Source organism: Hetaerina americana, unplaced genomic scaffold (assembly GCF_022747635.1).
Source record: "Hetaerina americana unplaced genomic scaffold, ioHetAmer1.1.p SCAF_4, whole genome shotgun sequence".
In the NCBI taxonomy this organism is placed as follows: domain Eukaryota; kingdom Metazoa; phylum Arthropoda; class Insecta; order Odonata; family Calopterygidae; genus Hetaerina; species Hetaerina americana.
In genome coordinates this window covers 73,474,647-73,489,243 of record NW_027286985.1, presented here as the reverse complement: position 1 = coordinate 73,489,243, position 14,597 = coordinate 73,474,647, and the positions used below count along the sequence as shown (strand labels likewise).

The 14,597-nt window shown below is 44.9% G+C and overlaps 1 protein-coding gene across 1 annotated transcript in view; it reads left to right on the top strand.

The window, feature by feature from the left end:
* The first annotated feature begins 2,181 nt into the window (after positions 1 to 2,181).
* Traf4 (TNF receptor associated factor 4) overlaps positions 2,182 to 14,597 on the top strand; it is a 93,083-nt gene continuing 80,667 nt past the window's right edge. Inside the window, exon 1 of the mRNA XM_071590368.1 lies at positions 2,182 to 2,563. Coding sequence (XP_071446469.1) covers positions 2,534 to 2,563 — 30 coding nt within the window. The 5' untranslated portion in view covers positions 2,182 to 2,533. The remainder of the gene's footprint in view (positions 2,564 to 14,597) is intronic.

Here is a 14,597-nt window from a genome sequence, read left to right as displayed (position 1 = left end):
CTTGCCTGGGAACGGAACCCGGGCCCTCAGGTCAGTAGTCCAACACTCTACCCCCTGGACTACGGCGACCCACGTCTGTATGTGTGTGTGTTGTATATACACACACACACACACACACACATATATATATATATATATATATATATATATATTCGGCCTTCTTCAAGTAAGACTGAAAATTTCGGAGAGAAATTAGCGGTCTGGGGGGGGGAGGTGTAGGGAATGCTAAGAGAGGAATTAAAGATGGCGGTTAAGGGTGGGAATGCTAAAAGATCGTAAAGCTATAGAAATATATATATATATACACACACGAGGGTCATCCGGAAAGTAGTACCCGTTCGTGCCGCATGAAGTGCTGACGACGCGAGTAGCCGCTGGACGAGGTCAGATAGCTTCAGTGGCTTGTCTGCCTTCTCTGAGCCAAGTTGCGTGACGCTAGCATTGCCTGTGTTGTTTCTGTGATTGTTTACAATGTTTAAAAAAATTGAGAACGCCGCCAGTTGTGAAGTGAGGGCAGTGATTAAATTCCTCAATGCAAGAAACGTTCGCCCATGTGATATTCATCGCCAATTAAAGGAGGTGTATGGAGACAATGTAATGGACGAGTCGTCTGTTCGGCGGTGGTGTCGCAACTTCAACATGGGGAGGGGGAACACACACGACGATGAGCGTTCGGGGAGACCGTCTGTCATTACAGACCAACTGGTGAGCTCAGTTGACGAATTCGTGAGGAACGATCGGCGCGTCACAATTGATGACATCTGTGAGCATTTTCCCAATGTTTCTCGAACAATTGTTCATGAAATTGTTAAACACCATCTGCATTATGCAAAAATTTGTGCAAGATGGGTCCCTCGCGTATCTCAATGAGCTGGCGGCGAAGGACTATGCAGCAGGAATACAGAAACTTGTCACACGTTATGACAAATGCCTTAATTTGCTTGGAGATTATGTTGAGAAGTAGTTTAAAGTATCCTCTTTCAAATAAAATTTTTTATGTTTGTTAATACGAGTATTTACTTTTGTGTCTTTATTTCACGAACGGGTACTACTTTCCGGATGACCCTCGTATGTATATATATATAATTATATATATATACATATATATACTCATTTATATAGAAACAGATATAAGGAAATGGGATAGGAACTATTGATAAAAAAAAATGTAAACTGGCATAAATAATAATTACCACTTTCGTCGCTTACAAACGACGTTCAAATTATGATAAACCATTCGCCTTCGTTAAACCCCTTACCTACTTTTAAACGGGAAATTCCGACACGGCCCAGGTAATTGGCTATTTTTGTATCTACCACTTGAGAACCGACAGAAAATCATGCTGGTCGTGCTATCCAAATATGGCATGATGCAACAAGACCAAAGTCTAACGTAAACACTGAATCATAGTTAAAATGAATTCTACACTAATCTACATTATGAATAAACAATTCGGAAGTACGTTCGACGTCATGTGAATGCCAAATTTGATGAGAGTAAAGTACCTACTCGTATATTCAAATCGCACACCATCAATTTTTTTTTCGATGATGCAAGAAGGCCGAAGTTCAACATGATCAGGTGATTACGTTGTGCTCTCCTTATGTGAGACATTCAAATCCAACAGTTTAAAAGTGAGATCGACGTATCGCTATAGAACTTGTATGCATAGACTTTTATCTCTTCCATGCATACTTTCAATATGCATCTGACGCTGATAACTCTGACGGGATAAGATTGACTATAAATATCCAAAAGAGCAAACACCACATTTAGCAATACCCCAGATTTCCCCAAGTCCACATTACTTAGGATACACGGGAGAGACTGCACTACGTGAGTACCCCGTAGTACCGAGCGTCGGCATCTTTGGCACCTTCCCGAGCCGGCGTCCCTCCGGCCGCCGGCCGGGAAGGGAACAACCGTCGTCAGCGCACCAGCCGGCCTCCGCCCAAGGCCGTCTCCGGACGGATAAGACAACTTCTCTCCCCTCCGCCCCCACAACCATCACTTCCCCTACTTTCCCTTCCTGTCCACCCCTCTTCCTCCGCCCCTACCCTTTTCCAACCCTCCCTTCTCCTCATTTCCACTCTTCCCCTACAACCAACCCCCTTCCCCTTTGCTGCCTTCGTCCGGTACCGACACGGCAGCCAGCCAGCCAGTCAGTCTGTGCCAGTGAACCGTTGCGAGTGGTCGAGTCTTTCCCTCCCTCCTGCCGCGGAAAGTCCTTCCATCCCTCCGGTATCTCCTCCCGCGGGAGAGAAGAAGTGTGCGGAAAAACTTCAGGGAGTTAATTCTGTGATAACAACGAAAACTCGTATTATTTTTTTTACGCTTTTAAATCCCCGTGAGCTGCCCATAAAGGAGGTGTTAAGAGGAAAATCCGGACGCAGTTCCAGGAGCGAAAACTTAAAGAGCAAACGGGAAGGCTTTTCCAGAAGCCTTCGTTTTTTGCCCTTAAACCCGTGACATAAAGGACCGAAGACGATTCATACACCGCAGCCGCTGGACCCTCTTAAGGGCCGGGACATCATGAGGGGCGGACAAGCGGCCCTTGGATCGGTACGCATTGCTGTTTTTCTAAATCATTTCTCTCCCATTGTACTTCTGTGTTGTGATTTTCTTTAAGCGTGTATCCGAGTGGTTTTTCTAGCTCCCTCGCTGTGTTCGGTCATAGACTGTCCGCGACGAGCATTTTTCTTCTCGCCCGATAGGATAGAGCCAAGGAAATAAATGTATTTAAATGCTTTAACCTTCCGAACTTCCCAGAACCAGCCGCTGGCTAACTACAGTTGCATAGCACGACGATAATAATTCATCAATATTTGTTTACACAACAGAACACAGAATTTCTCTGGCATCAAGCGACTGCAGTCCTCTCCCGGAAAATCTATGGCCAGAAAACATAGATATGGGATGGATTTTTCTATCGTGTTCATTTCATTTGCTCAGCAAAATGAGAATAGAGTTATTTCTTTACGTTTAAGGGGACTCGCTGGAATGAAGTGAGGGAAAATTATTAAAAATAAGTAGAGAGCCATCGGAAATTGTTCGTATTGTGTTTTTCTTATCCCCTCGGGAGTTTTCACCGACACGACGTCGGGGGCTAACAACCCCCGAAAACACATTCGATTCGGTCCACCCTCGCCCGATTGGGTTTATGTATGTACGGATACATATATACGCGTGTGTATATACCACACCCAGGAAAAAGAGGGACCCTATATGGCCCGCATATACGTGTTTATGTGTGTACGTGCGCGAGTGTGTGTTTATATGGCAGCCGAAAAGTTTACTGCCCTCTTGAGGCTGTTGAAAGGAAAAATAACGAGAGACGAGGCCGGGATACTTCGTACTCGCTTCCTTCTGAAACCCTTCCTTTCTTTTTTCTTCCTCCACTACTCCATGTAAAGGAAAGAGAGATTTATTTTGCGACCCCCTTATTCTCTTTAGTTCGACGACTTGAGGGATTACGGCGACCTCCAACTCGTTCCAGAAGTTGCGGCTCGTGTCTTCGACTCGGGTGTTATTGCCCCGTGTCTCCTGGGCAATAAGAGTGGAGGATGAGGGTCAAGTGTGATCGGTGTGATCGGATGATGCTCAAGGCCCATCCGGGGAAGATGCATAATATAATATGAGAATAGCGGTTATGTCCGTCGAGCTTCCGCCGGCAGCGGAGGAACCGATGACTCCTTTCGGAGCTCCGAGAGACGATGATTAGAGCACTGTCACGTTCGTGAACTGTGGAACTGTTTACGCGGAGACGTGTCCTGCGAGAAAACAAAAAGGAAGCTATACACGTTCCATAATGCTTTATTCCTTTGGTTATTATATTGGGTGATGAGCTTCATTTTACGCGTCCTCTCTATGCAATACGTCAACGCCTAATTCCGTCGTAATTAGTCCGAATGATATCCTTACAATCCAAAATGACGCAGATGACCACACTAGCCCCTAAGCCCTCCAAGTTGGGCCAACCACGTTGCCCTGATGTAGAAAAACAACCAACGACAATGCTCATCAGTCATAGGAAAAATAGAACAAATTTTAATAGATTTAACGAATTAGCATGTATTCATTCGTCGAATATTATTTTGGTAATACAAGTTTTTCAGGACTCGATTTTTTATTCAGGTTGATGAAATTCCATGTACGAGGAAGTGAGAAATATTTAAAATACATGGCGTGTGCAAGTCTCCGCGGAATGGGTAGTCAGGATTACAACTATTAAAAGAAGGGACCGATATAAATCTACAGCCTGCGGTAGTCATGAAAGCAGCAGCTGTCATAAGTGAATGAGAGAAGACTTTAAAGCCAAACAGAGAAGGAAACAATATTTTTTCAGCTATCAAGTTTGCTAGTTTTACACTTAAAATAACTGGTGTACATAACCGAGCGAGATTACATTCATTTCATCGCTCCCCATTTAAGTCTCACGGAATATGCAATCTCAGTGAATGATTTGCCACATGAACAAAACTGTATTTTCACTCTAAATGCGATGCCTGAAGGAAGCACAGGAAGTTGATACTTATCCGTGCAAAGAATTTTCATTTCGGTGGATTTCACCACGAACTAACTTCAAACGATGGGAATTTTGAAAGTTCGTCATGATTACCACCTTATTCATTTTCCATCCTATTCATTAACGTGGGCGGAATTGAGAGGAATGGTAATAGAACGATTAAATTTTACAACCTTCTACTGTCGATCGCAGACCGAATAGTTTCTGGCCGACCATCGGAAGTAATGGGCGGATGAAAACCCACGAAGGGGAGTTTGGAGAGAGACATCTTCTTCGAGAAAAGGGAATCCCGTGAATGTGATCATCAGCTGAGAGTCTCCGAGCTTCCTTGTATTTACGGAGCGCGGAATGCGTGCGAGGGTGTGTGCACAGCCCAAGTTCTACGAAAATTCCCCAGTGATCTTTGCCTTGGCCTGGAGTAGCCCCGCCCGGGCCTTCGAAGACCCGCTCGTCGCCGAGCGCACGGAAAAAGGGAGTGAGGTGGGCGCAGGTGTGTTTAGGTGAAGAGGAGGCGGACCCCAAAAAGAAAGAGATCGAAGGCGGAGGCGGGAGAGGAGCTGCTCCAGTTCGGGCGTGGGCCGGCGGGAAGGGCAGGGCACCGGTATTATAGCGAGTGACCACCGCTGCCCAACCTCGCGATCACGATGCGACCCGTGATATCGCTTCTATCCGATTCCAAGAACTCCTGATGCAGAAAAGTTGGTCGCTACCTATAGATCGATAGCTTTCTTAAAAGTTCACGTTAATTGTATTTCAATTCAAGCTGAACAAGGGTGTTCGATTTCCTAGAAAATATGGCTGAAATTTAATGACGGTTAAGTTTTAAATTTGGTGAGATCACTAACTTTATTATTTCGTCGACGAAAGCATCCCTAAAATCTCGATGTGAGAGTGGAGGGTGGAGAAAAGAGTTTCCTTCAACCCTTTCGCCTTCTCCCTCTCTCCTGCTCGGGGGAAGGTATACTGACTCTGCTCCTGGTCACTTCCCCCCTTCTCTGTCACACCAACCCTTTAACTTTACAACAAAAATCCAGAATCGATCCGATTTTTCCTTTCGCCGGTGTGTTATGAGTAAGACGGAGAATATTACATGGCCATTACGAATGCTTTTATAGCAGATGTGCGTTCAATTTCTCTTAGCTGATAATTCCAGACAAGATAACCAACACCGCCAGGTCCTCGCCCTCGTCAGATATGATCGAAGCAGTCCGAAGTTTCGATTCTCGTGGAAAATATAATTTTTGTCCCATTCAATTCGACTTAATAAAGCCTGGACCACGTAAAAATGGATTTCATGCACGAATTCGCTGCGCGGCCTATTCGAAGCAGAGAGGCTGTATCTTAAAATAAAAAGCGAATACATCACGCTTGCTGTTGATAATTAAATAATATTACAGTTAAGTGCGAGCTCGAGTTTAGCTCAAACCATATACTCGTAGTAACCGGATGATAAGGAATCCAAGCCAGAATGAGTCTATTTTCGAAAGATACTCGTAATCCGAATAAATACGATAGAAATGAGATCATTATAGAAGTGGAATGGAAAAAATCTTGTGTTTACCGGGGTGAAGGGACAAAAGAAAAAAACTGAACTAGGAATGGCCCCATAATCCAACAAGTGGAGGAGATTGTGATTGGATTTTCAGGTGCGCGGCGGTCTATATGTGCTGGAGCTGAGGTCATTCATTAACCGTTAACGCAATCGAAGAGAAAGCATTGCAACAGCGAGCCACATGCGTCCGTGCACAGAGCAAGATTCGAACCGGCGGCCTTCGGGTTTCCCGGTGAGCCTTTTGCATACGGTTACCAATCGCGTACACGATAGATATTTGTGTTCCGAGGACAAAGTATATCTTTGTGGCAATTGCATTGCAAAAGCAGTAGTCGACTTAAAACCCCTTTCTTATAGAAAGGATACCGATCTCTTTGATCAGGGAATTAAGCGATCTATTGCGGAATTCGTTAAGCAACGACATGTAGCCTTCAAGCCACCGATATTGTGTGTAGCAAAAGGCGATCTTTCACGATAGTAAGGCTATATGTTCACGATGTATACATTACGTAACATCAAGAAGGAACGATTTTGTTCATTATTTTCCTTCAAAAATGATTTTGAAGATAAATGTATTTAAATAAAATTTAGGCGTTACATTCCGAAAGAGCTCATTCTAATGCAAGCAAAATAAAATGATTACAACTTTTTTTTCGATGTTGATTCTGAATATATCTCTGAACCACCTTGCATTTTAATCTAATTTTTCACTCAGTTATCTTTGGAAATCGCATATCAAAGAATTAAAGTTATTATGAACATTTGCACAATTCAGCACACATTCCCCCATTCCCGCTCAAAGCTATGCAATCCAGATATTATTTATACATTACGATGCAGTGTTCCCTTCAAGTGTATCCAATCTTGTGAGTGAGGGGTTAACGTTTTGTTCATTATTCTGTTTTCCGGGAGATAGTGAGAGGAGGAGGAAATGGCTTGCCGTGGGGATCAAGTGGAGTGAGTTGCTTTAAGGAGGTTACGGGGACCGAAGAGGACGCAGCAACCGCCCGACCCGTCTCCCATACCCTCTCTGAGTGCGTGCGTGCACACCTATACAACTCCCTCCTCTCCAATCCTCCCGGTTTACGGTGCTCTCCGCCGAACGCCCTCCGGGGGCAGCACGTCCTACTCTCTGGCAATATCATTCATTATGCTTGTCGTTCGCCTCGCCGGCCGACCGACCAACAGCCGACACCGCGGTCGGACATCGCCGAGCCAGGCGGCCACCGAGGAGTGTGCCTAACTGCCTGCCCGTATCCCTAAGGCGTGGATGCCGGGTTATCTATTTTCTTTATGAAGCCCGCATCGAGTCGCGGGGAGATAAACAACTCTCAATCGATAGTTCTTTCGTAAGAGATAAGGGAGGTCATTCGGGAGTGGAAGTTATCGAGCTACCGAATAAATATTACGCTGGACTTGCGACGGCGTCGACTTCCTGACTTCAGTCCCGCTTTTTTCGAAGACAAATGGGATTTGTCAAATGTTCGTCGTTATAGATACTCGATTACTTTGTAGGCGTGTTCAAACAATCATCATGGGACACTTCGATTGATAAGTGGCGAATGACACGGCGTCCACTGTTGCCGTTTTTCTATCATTAAATTTCGCCTACTCACCCAGCCGAATGTCCTAAGGTGCAAATTTTCACGATTTCGGGATTCATTAAGGTGGAGCTATCCTATAGATATTGAAGATATTGACGTACGTGGATATTGAATATCACATTACACGATTTAAATATTTGTCGCTGGTTTGAAATGGCAGTTTTAGCACGATAAAAATAGTATACGAGGAAGAAAAAATACATCCCATCTATTTATGTTCGGACATTGGAAATTAAACAAATAGTTCAAAACGGCATGTCATACTGATAATCACAACCAATAAACAATCAATACTGATAGTTGGAGATGTTAGTACCAGTCAACAGCAACACCAACGATGTGTAATTAAAGGTAATGATTCTTGATTCACTTAATTCGCGATGTCCAAAATATAAGGAAATGACCAATATTCCCAATTTTTCCTCCCCCATCAGTGCAAATATTTGAAAAGTTTACGTAGTGTTTATTTATGTAATACTAGGGATAACAGCAAGCAAAATATTTTCGTTCTTTGATTCTTCACGAGATTTTCCTGATTTCGCTATACTCTGCTATTGATGAACTCCTTACAAACACACTCGTCAACAAACGACGGCGGGCTTGTGAATATGTACTTACTAGAGGGCGGAAAGAGAGTTAAAATTAGTCGTAAATAATTGAAAGAGAGGAAAGAACCAGCAAGGAGCAGCAGCGTTTCCCAACTCCCGGCAATTTCCACGTTTCGACCTCTCTCGAGAGTTCAGAAGAAAATGAGAACAGCGAGCGAGGCAGCAACTACCTGTTGAGTCGGACTGAGTGAGGGAGAGATTGCGGTGGAGAGGAGGTCGTGATTAATACCGTAAAGCGATAATGACTACCATTGCGTAAACGTAATTGTAAATTTTTATATTCGCTTAGTGCAAAATCGTACTTTAATGCTTTTTGTGGGGAGATCTTCATCTATCTCCTCGATTGAGAGACCGAAAAAAGATTCGTAGTCGTCGTAATCTTAGACGAAAGGTTTGGACGTTGGTGTGGTTTGACCAAAGTTAGAAGTCGGGTGGAAAGTAAGTAATCACTGAGGTGATGCGCTTCTCACAGCCGCGTGTGTCGCAGGGGGATGTACCTAAAGGTTGGTTGCATCGAAGACAGAACGCAATATCTCGCCGATCCCCTCGGCCACCCATGCGTCGTCCCTTATCGCCTCCTTCCCGCGCATCGTCGCAAGCGGGCAGCGAGAAATCGCATTACTCAGTCTAAACCCGGCCTCGAGCATTTCTTTATATTTCAATCCGTTTGGCGTGATGAATGCACGCAGAATCCTCCCCTGCTTGCCTGCCCGGGGGAGTGCAGAGGGGGAGGGTGTGGGTCGGATGAGGGAGGAGGGAAATGGAAGGGGGCAAAGAGAGAGAGAGGGTGGGGCGGAGAGCGGGGGGGCTACTGGCGTGGTTTTGCAGCGTCAGAAGACTAGACGGTGAACGTGTTGCATCGCCGTACCGAGATCCCTTATTCTCCCCCCCCCCCCCCGCCTCCAAGCCCCTGGCGCGTCCCCCCACACGCGGGGACATATTATGTTCGGTGCGCTTAGCACTCTATAACGCTCGACCACCGTCGCCTCACAATAAAAGCGTCGTGTGGAGTTTCGCGTGTTGCCATTACGGAGAAGCGCCACCCCTCACACCAACACCACGGTAGACCCCCCCAACATCTCCACCCTCTCGCTCTCGCCTCTCCTTGCAAAGAATTTTCACGCTTTCACCCTCTCTCCTGATTCGACCGTCCTCATAGGATGACGGGCCATGCTACGAGACGCGATGACGAGACCGAATTTCGTCACGTTTGTAAGATTGGTTCCCGCCTCGTTCAACTTCTCATGCTTTAATAATGTTTCCCTATCTACCTTCATGGTGTGCGACTGTGAATCAGCTCTTTTGTCATGCGTGCCATTAGTTTGATCTCGTTTCGCTCGCCGTCTGAAGTCTCTGTTAGTCAGAAGAGTTTTTAATTACACTGCAAGTTTATTATTAATGACCTTTCCCGTTTATGTGTATGCGTACGCGCATGCGTTTATGACACCAACGGGACAAGAAATTCCTTTTTTTCATGTCCATCCCACGCAAGCAATATGGTAGCGTTACTGAGCATAGCATTACTTTTTTTAAAAAGGCTTTGGCAAACTGTGGTTGCATTTATTAAATCCAAAGTCAGTTAAAATGTGGCGGGGACCAACTAGCTTGAGCCATCTAATCTTTACGACTGATTACTCGGGAATATATTCCAGATCACAAAGGACCATTTCATGAGCAGACAAAGAAATATTCTTCTTTTGAACATCAGTTTATCATTATTGTTGGGTAAAAATATCGAGCTCATTGCTTGCTGATTTTTTTGTTGCCGTTTTCCTGTCGAAATGCCAATAAATAAAATAGTGGCAGTTTTTTCAGTACGAGAACTGCAAGGTGGCCGGGTAGCTTGGTGGATAAGGCGGTCAGCTACCGAACGAACGGGTCAGGGTTCAAATCCGGATGATCCTGGACATGATATAAGAATAAGCAGATTTCTTTTCGGGCTACCGCAGACTTCACAGAGAAAGGTAGTGTCACCATTGAATTTAATGCTTTCAGAGTTAGGATGCTCGCAATGCACCGCTAGGCCTCCACCCACACCCATTGAAGCTACGGGTGGAAAACTGGTTTCAAGAATTCCCGAGTTCGGAACTACAACGATCGCCTTTGAGATTCACTTGGGCTTTAAATCCACACCGGCGCGAAAGATCCCCCCCAATAAAAAGAAAAACATGAACGAGAAACAACAAACTGCAATTCCATTTAAGTATCGAATTCATTTCGTCCTCGGCAAAAATGAGCGGCCGGCTAGGTCGGTACGTATTTAGTACAGCCTTTGTAGGTATAATATTTATGTACAAGGTGACCAGGAGACGTCAGGCGAGACGTGAGTGTCATGGAAATGCCTTCGCGGTTTCATCCCCCCTTTTCCACCCTCCCCGGGAAAAAGGCATCTTTCTCTCCCACCCCCTCCATTTATGCCAACCAACCAACGCCCTCTTTGCGGCCATCATTCCACCCCACCGCGTCTCGAAAGAAGTCCTTCCCCACCTCCTCCCCTCCTCTTTTCTATATTATATATATATATATATATATATATATATATATATATATATATATATATATATATATATATATATATATATGTATAAATATGAATTAAATGAAAATATGATATACACATGTCTACAAAAACGAACACCGGGGCACTGCTGTTGTCCATACGAACTACTGCGGGAACCTCAGGATTTTTACTTAGGTCAGCGCAGGGAACTATGATGGAACGAAAACAAATACCGGCAACGCATATTTTTCGGGATTCCTTGCTGCGTGCTGCATATGTTTTCAAAAAACAACATTCCGTTCGTCCCACTGACCATTTCCTCTGGAAGACACCAATCACCGCGAAAACCTTTAAGGACATCATGGGAGTCCTACTAAAAATCAATAATCTTATTAATGACCGATGTTATCGGACGATTTCCGGATGCAATATGCATCCATGCACGTATGCCTCCAACGCCCAGTACGGATGGAGGGTTTAATGAAAACTGTCGGCGAGTCACATTCCAGCCAGCGGGCCGGACCTCGGGCAACCCGACTATGAACATCAAGGGGTAATCTTTTTCACCTCTTCCGTCTTATACCACACACACATTACCGCCGGGGTACCTAGTCCAGAATTGAGTCAGCTGTTCCCACGCCTCACACACACGCACGTGGACGGGCACGCACAATGCGGTGGTACAACGAACCAACATACCACCCTCTCTCCCTCCCCCCTGCCGCCTCCTTCGCCACCGTCCAGCCTCATACCCCCGTCCCTATCGCCCTTCCCTCTCTCTATCCCCACCCCCGAGCTCCTACTATCTACCACACAATCCCCAGGACACACTTCCCCTCACGGTCGCCTGGGGCGCTGGCGGCCGCAATATTGCCTCCCTTCCCCCGTGAGCGAGCGACTTGTTTGTGCGTGTTTAAAACCCTTTCACTCAAGTGGGGGTGAAGATGGGAGGGGTGGTGATGGAGGAGGCGACTAAACCGCGCTCTTGCGGCCGCCAGTGGAAACATTCCACGCACACGAAAGAGTTGCTGGTTCGCGGTGATGGTGTCTCCCTCACTCCCCCTCCTTTCCTCCCTTCCTCACTCCCTCTCTGACTATCCATCCTCCTGCGTCCTCAAACGCGACCTCCAGAGCCACCCCTTCATCGTCCGCCCCCTTCATCCACCCCCTCTTCCCCCCACCGATTTCCCGATCTCCATCCCGACGTGGGAAAAGGAGTCAGGAATGTTTTGGTGCGACGGCGATGCCTCGAATACCGGAGGTGTCGATGGTTTCCGATCGAGTGGGGGGCTGGATGAAGAGTGGTAATACAATAGGTGTCGGCGAATATAGATTGCAGTTAATAGATTAAAAGTGGAGATGCCATAATGGGGGAGTGGATGAACTTTTTCAAGCGTGGAATGAGGAGGATATTCGTTTTCAAGCGTTGGAAAGATATCACGGAACTTATGCTTCATATAAAAATGTTCGCTCGTCGACGATTAAATGTCAATGAATTGACGATTAGAATTCGCAACATGGGTGGACGGAGGTGGACTATTTCTTTCTTTTCCAACGTGACATCTTAAAAAATCCCTCGATTTCTATTTAAGTTTTTCCAGTCGGTAAACTCTCCTTTCAAATGGCCTTTTTTGTGTGTGAGAAAGCGAAAACGTTTTAAACAGGCGAAGAGATAGGAGAGGATTGTTGGAATTTCACTACCCACAAATGCCGATGCTTGGCAAACTATCTAATTCTTGATAACACGTTACTCCGTCTGTTGGTGGAGACTGAAGGAAGGTCTCCGATGACAGGGCGAATCTTTAAACTTAAGTTAGATCGATTTCAATAATAGGTATTTGTGTCCGAAGTGTGGTTTATTCAGTATTAGAAATTACCAAAAGACAATACCTGCATTATTTCTTTATTCTTATTGATATTTGTTCTCTCTCCGTTAATTTGAACGAGATAAATAGGACGGTTGGAGGCATCACTTTGTGGAAGCGATTCATACTGGAAAAGAAAATATTTTGTTCTTCCCCGTACGTTGTGAAATGCATGTGGAAGAACAAATTATTTTTCTTGAATCAGATAGTGCAAATAATTGTGAGCGAGGGAACCACGTTCAAAAATATATCCGAAAATATTGATACCCCTATGGAAATAACTCGAGATAACATATTGGAGAAAGCATCCCGAAAATGTGTTTAACTAGTCTTATAGAACGAGCTCAATACCATTTTTATAAAAATCTTTTTTCAGGAGTGGTTCGTTTTTCGTTCCTTTTTATCGGTTAATTTCTCGTTTTTCCCATAATTTATACAGCCTTATAAGTTAATTAATTAGTAAACATTTTCGTGTGACGACGGTTGTTCAATATTTAGACTACTTAAAGCTACCACCGGAGGAGGTGCGTGGAAGAGCAGTAGAGACGTGACTGGGGGGGGAGAGGGAGGACGGGAGGGAGGCCTGGAGGGGATGCGGATTCGCTGCGGGGAGTGTTAGCCACTTTGCCTCGGGAGAGATGCGATTTCCCATCACGCCGATCCTCCCATCCCACCTTCTTCACTACACACCCCATCTCCTTCCCCGCAATATATGAAGAAAGTTGAGAGCTGAAGGAATGCTGCCGTTGTCGCTGGCTGTGTCGTCTTCTTCTCTCTCGCAGCTCAGTCGAAGGGGTCGATTTGTTATCATCGAATCGTTCGATATCGCATTTCTCGCCACTGAAGAAAGAGGAGAACGAAGTGACCAAGAGTGAATGAGGCAGATCTGAGATGCGTATTAATATCGCCGTCGATGAGGGATATTCCAATGACTAATAAAAAAGTCTACTATCTATTTGCAACCTCAAGAATGGCTCATGTTGCTACTCTTCTTGTTGGTGGAGTTACTGTTGGGGTGGGGAGTGGGCGGGGAGTTGGGCGGGAAAGGGGGGGAAAGGGGGGGAGTGTGGGGGGAAGACCAGACCAGACCATTTGAAGTAAACCTATAACTACTCCTTCGGATTCACATCCTTTAGAGGCAGAGTTGGTATTTGTGTTGTGGTAATTTTTAATAAGGTTGGTAGGGTGACAGGATAGTTCAGTTGTCTTGTTGTATTTCAATTACTTTTTTCTTTTTTTTTATTATTATTATTGTTTTTTTTATGGTTTTTTTTCGTAGAGTTCATTGTTATAATTTTTTTTTATTTATTTATCAATTTTTTTTTTTTTACTTTGGTGAAAGCTCATTTATTTGGTAGTAAGGGTGAAGTGAGGGATACATTTCTCAGGTAGGATCAGGTGGGAGTAGGTTAGGGATATCAGGAGAGCCAGGCCCTTGTCTCGTTTTAGTCTTTTTCTGCTGAGGAGTTTCCTTCGGTGGGGGGAAATTACGATGAGGTTGGTTAAGGGTAGGATGAAAGGTTATATTTGCCGGCAGGTTTAGGCGTCTCTTCTTTTTAGGGATGCACGTTTTAGATTTTACCAGTTGGTGTGGGTAGGGGTAAATTCCAGAAGGTAGTGACGAGGACCAAAGGTTTGCGATGAGAGGATTTTTTGGCTGTTCAAGCGACTTCCTGTAACTTATTAGGGCGGCATAAATGGCTTCATTTATTGTTGGAAGGTTAAGTTCTCTGAAAACATTCACTGTTGGAATAAACCAGCGTGCTCCTCCAAGCCGGCGAGCAATCTTGTTTTGCCAAGTCTGTACTTTCTTTAACGCAAATGCAGGGGCTGTGGCCCATATTGGAGATGCATACAGAATTTGAGGAAGTAATACTGACTTTAGGATATTCAATTTATTCGAAAGAGAGGTTTTTGAGGTTTGAGTAAGAAGAGGATGTAA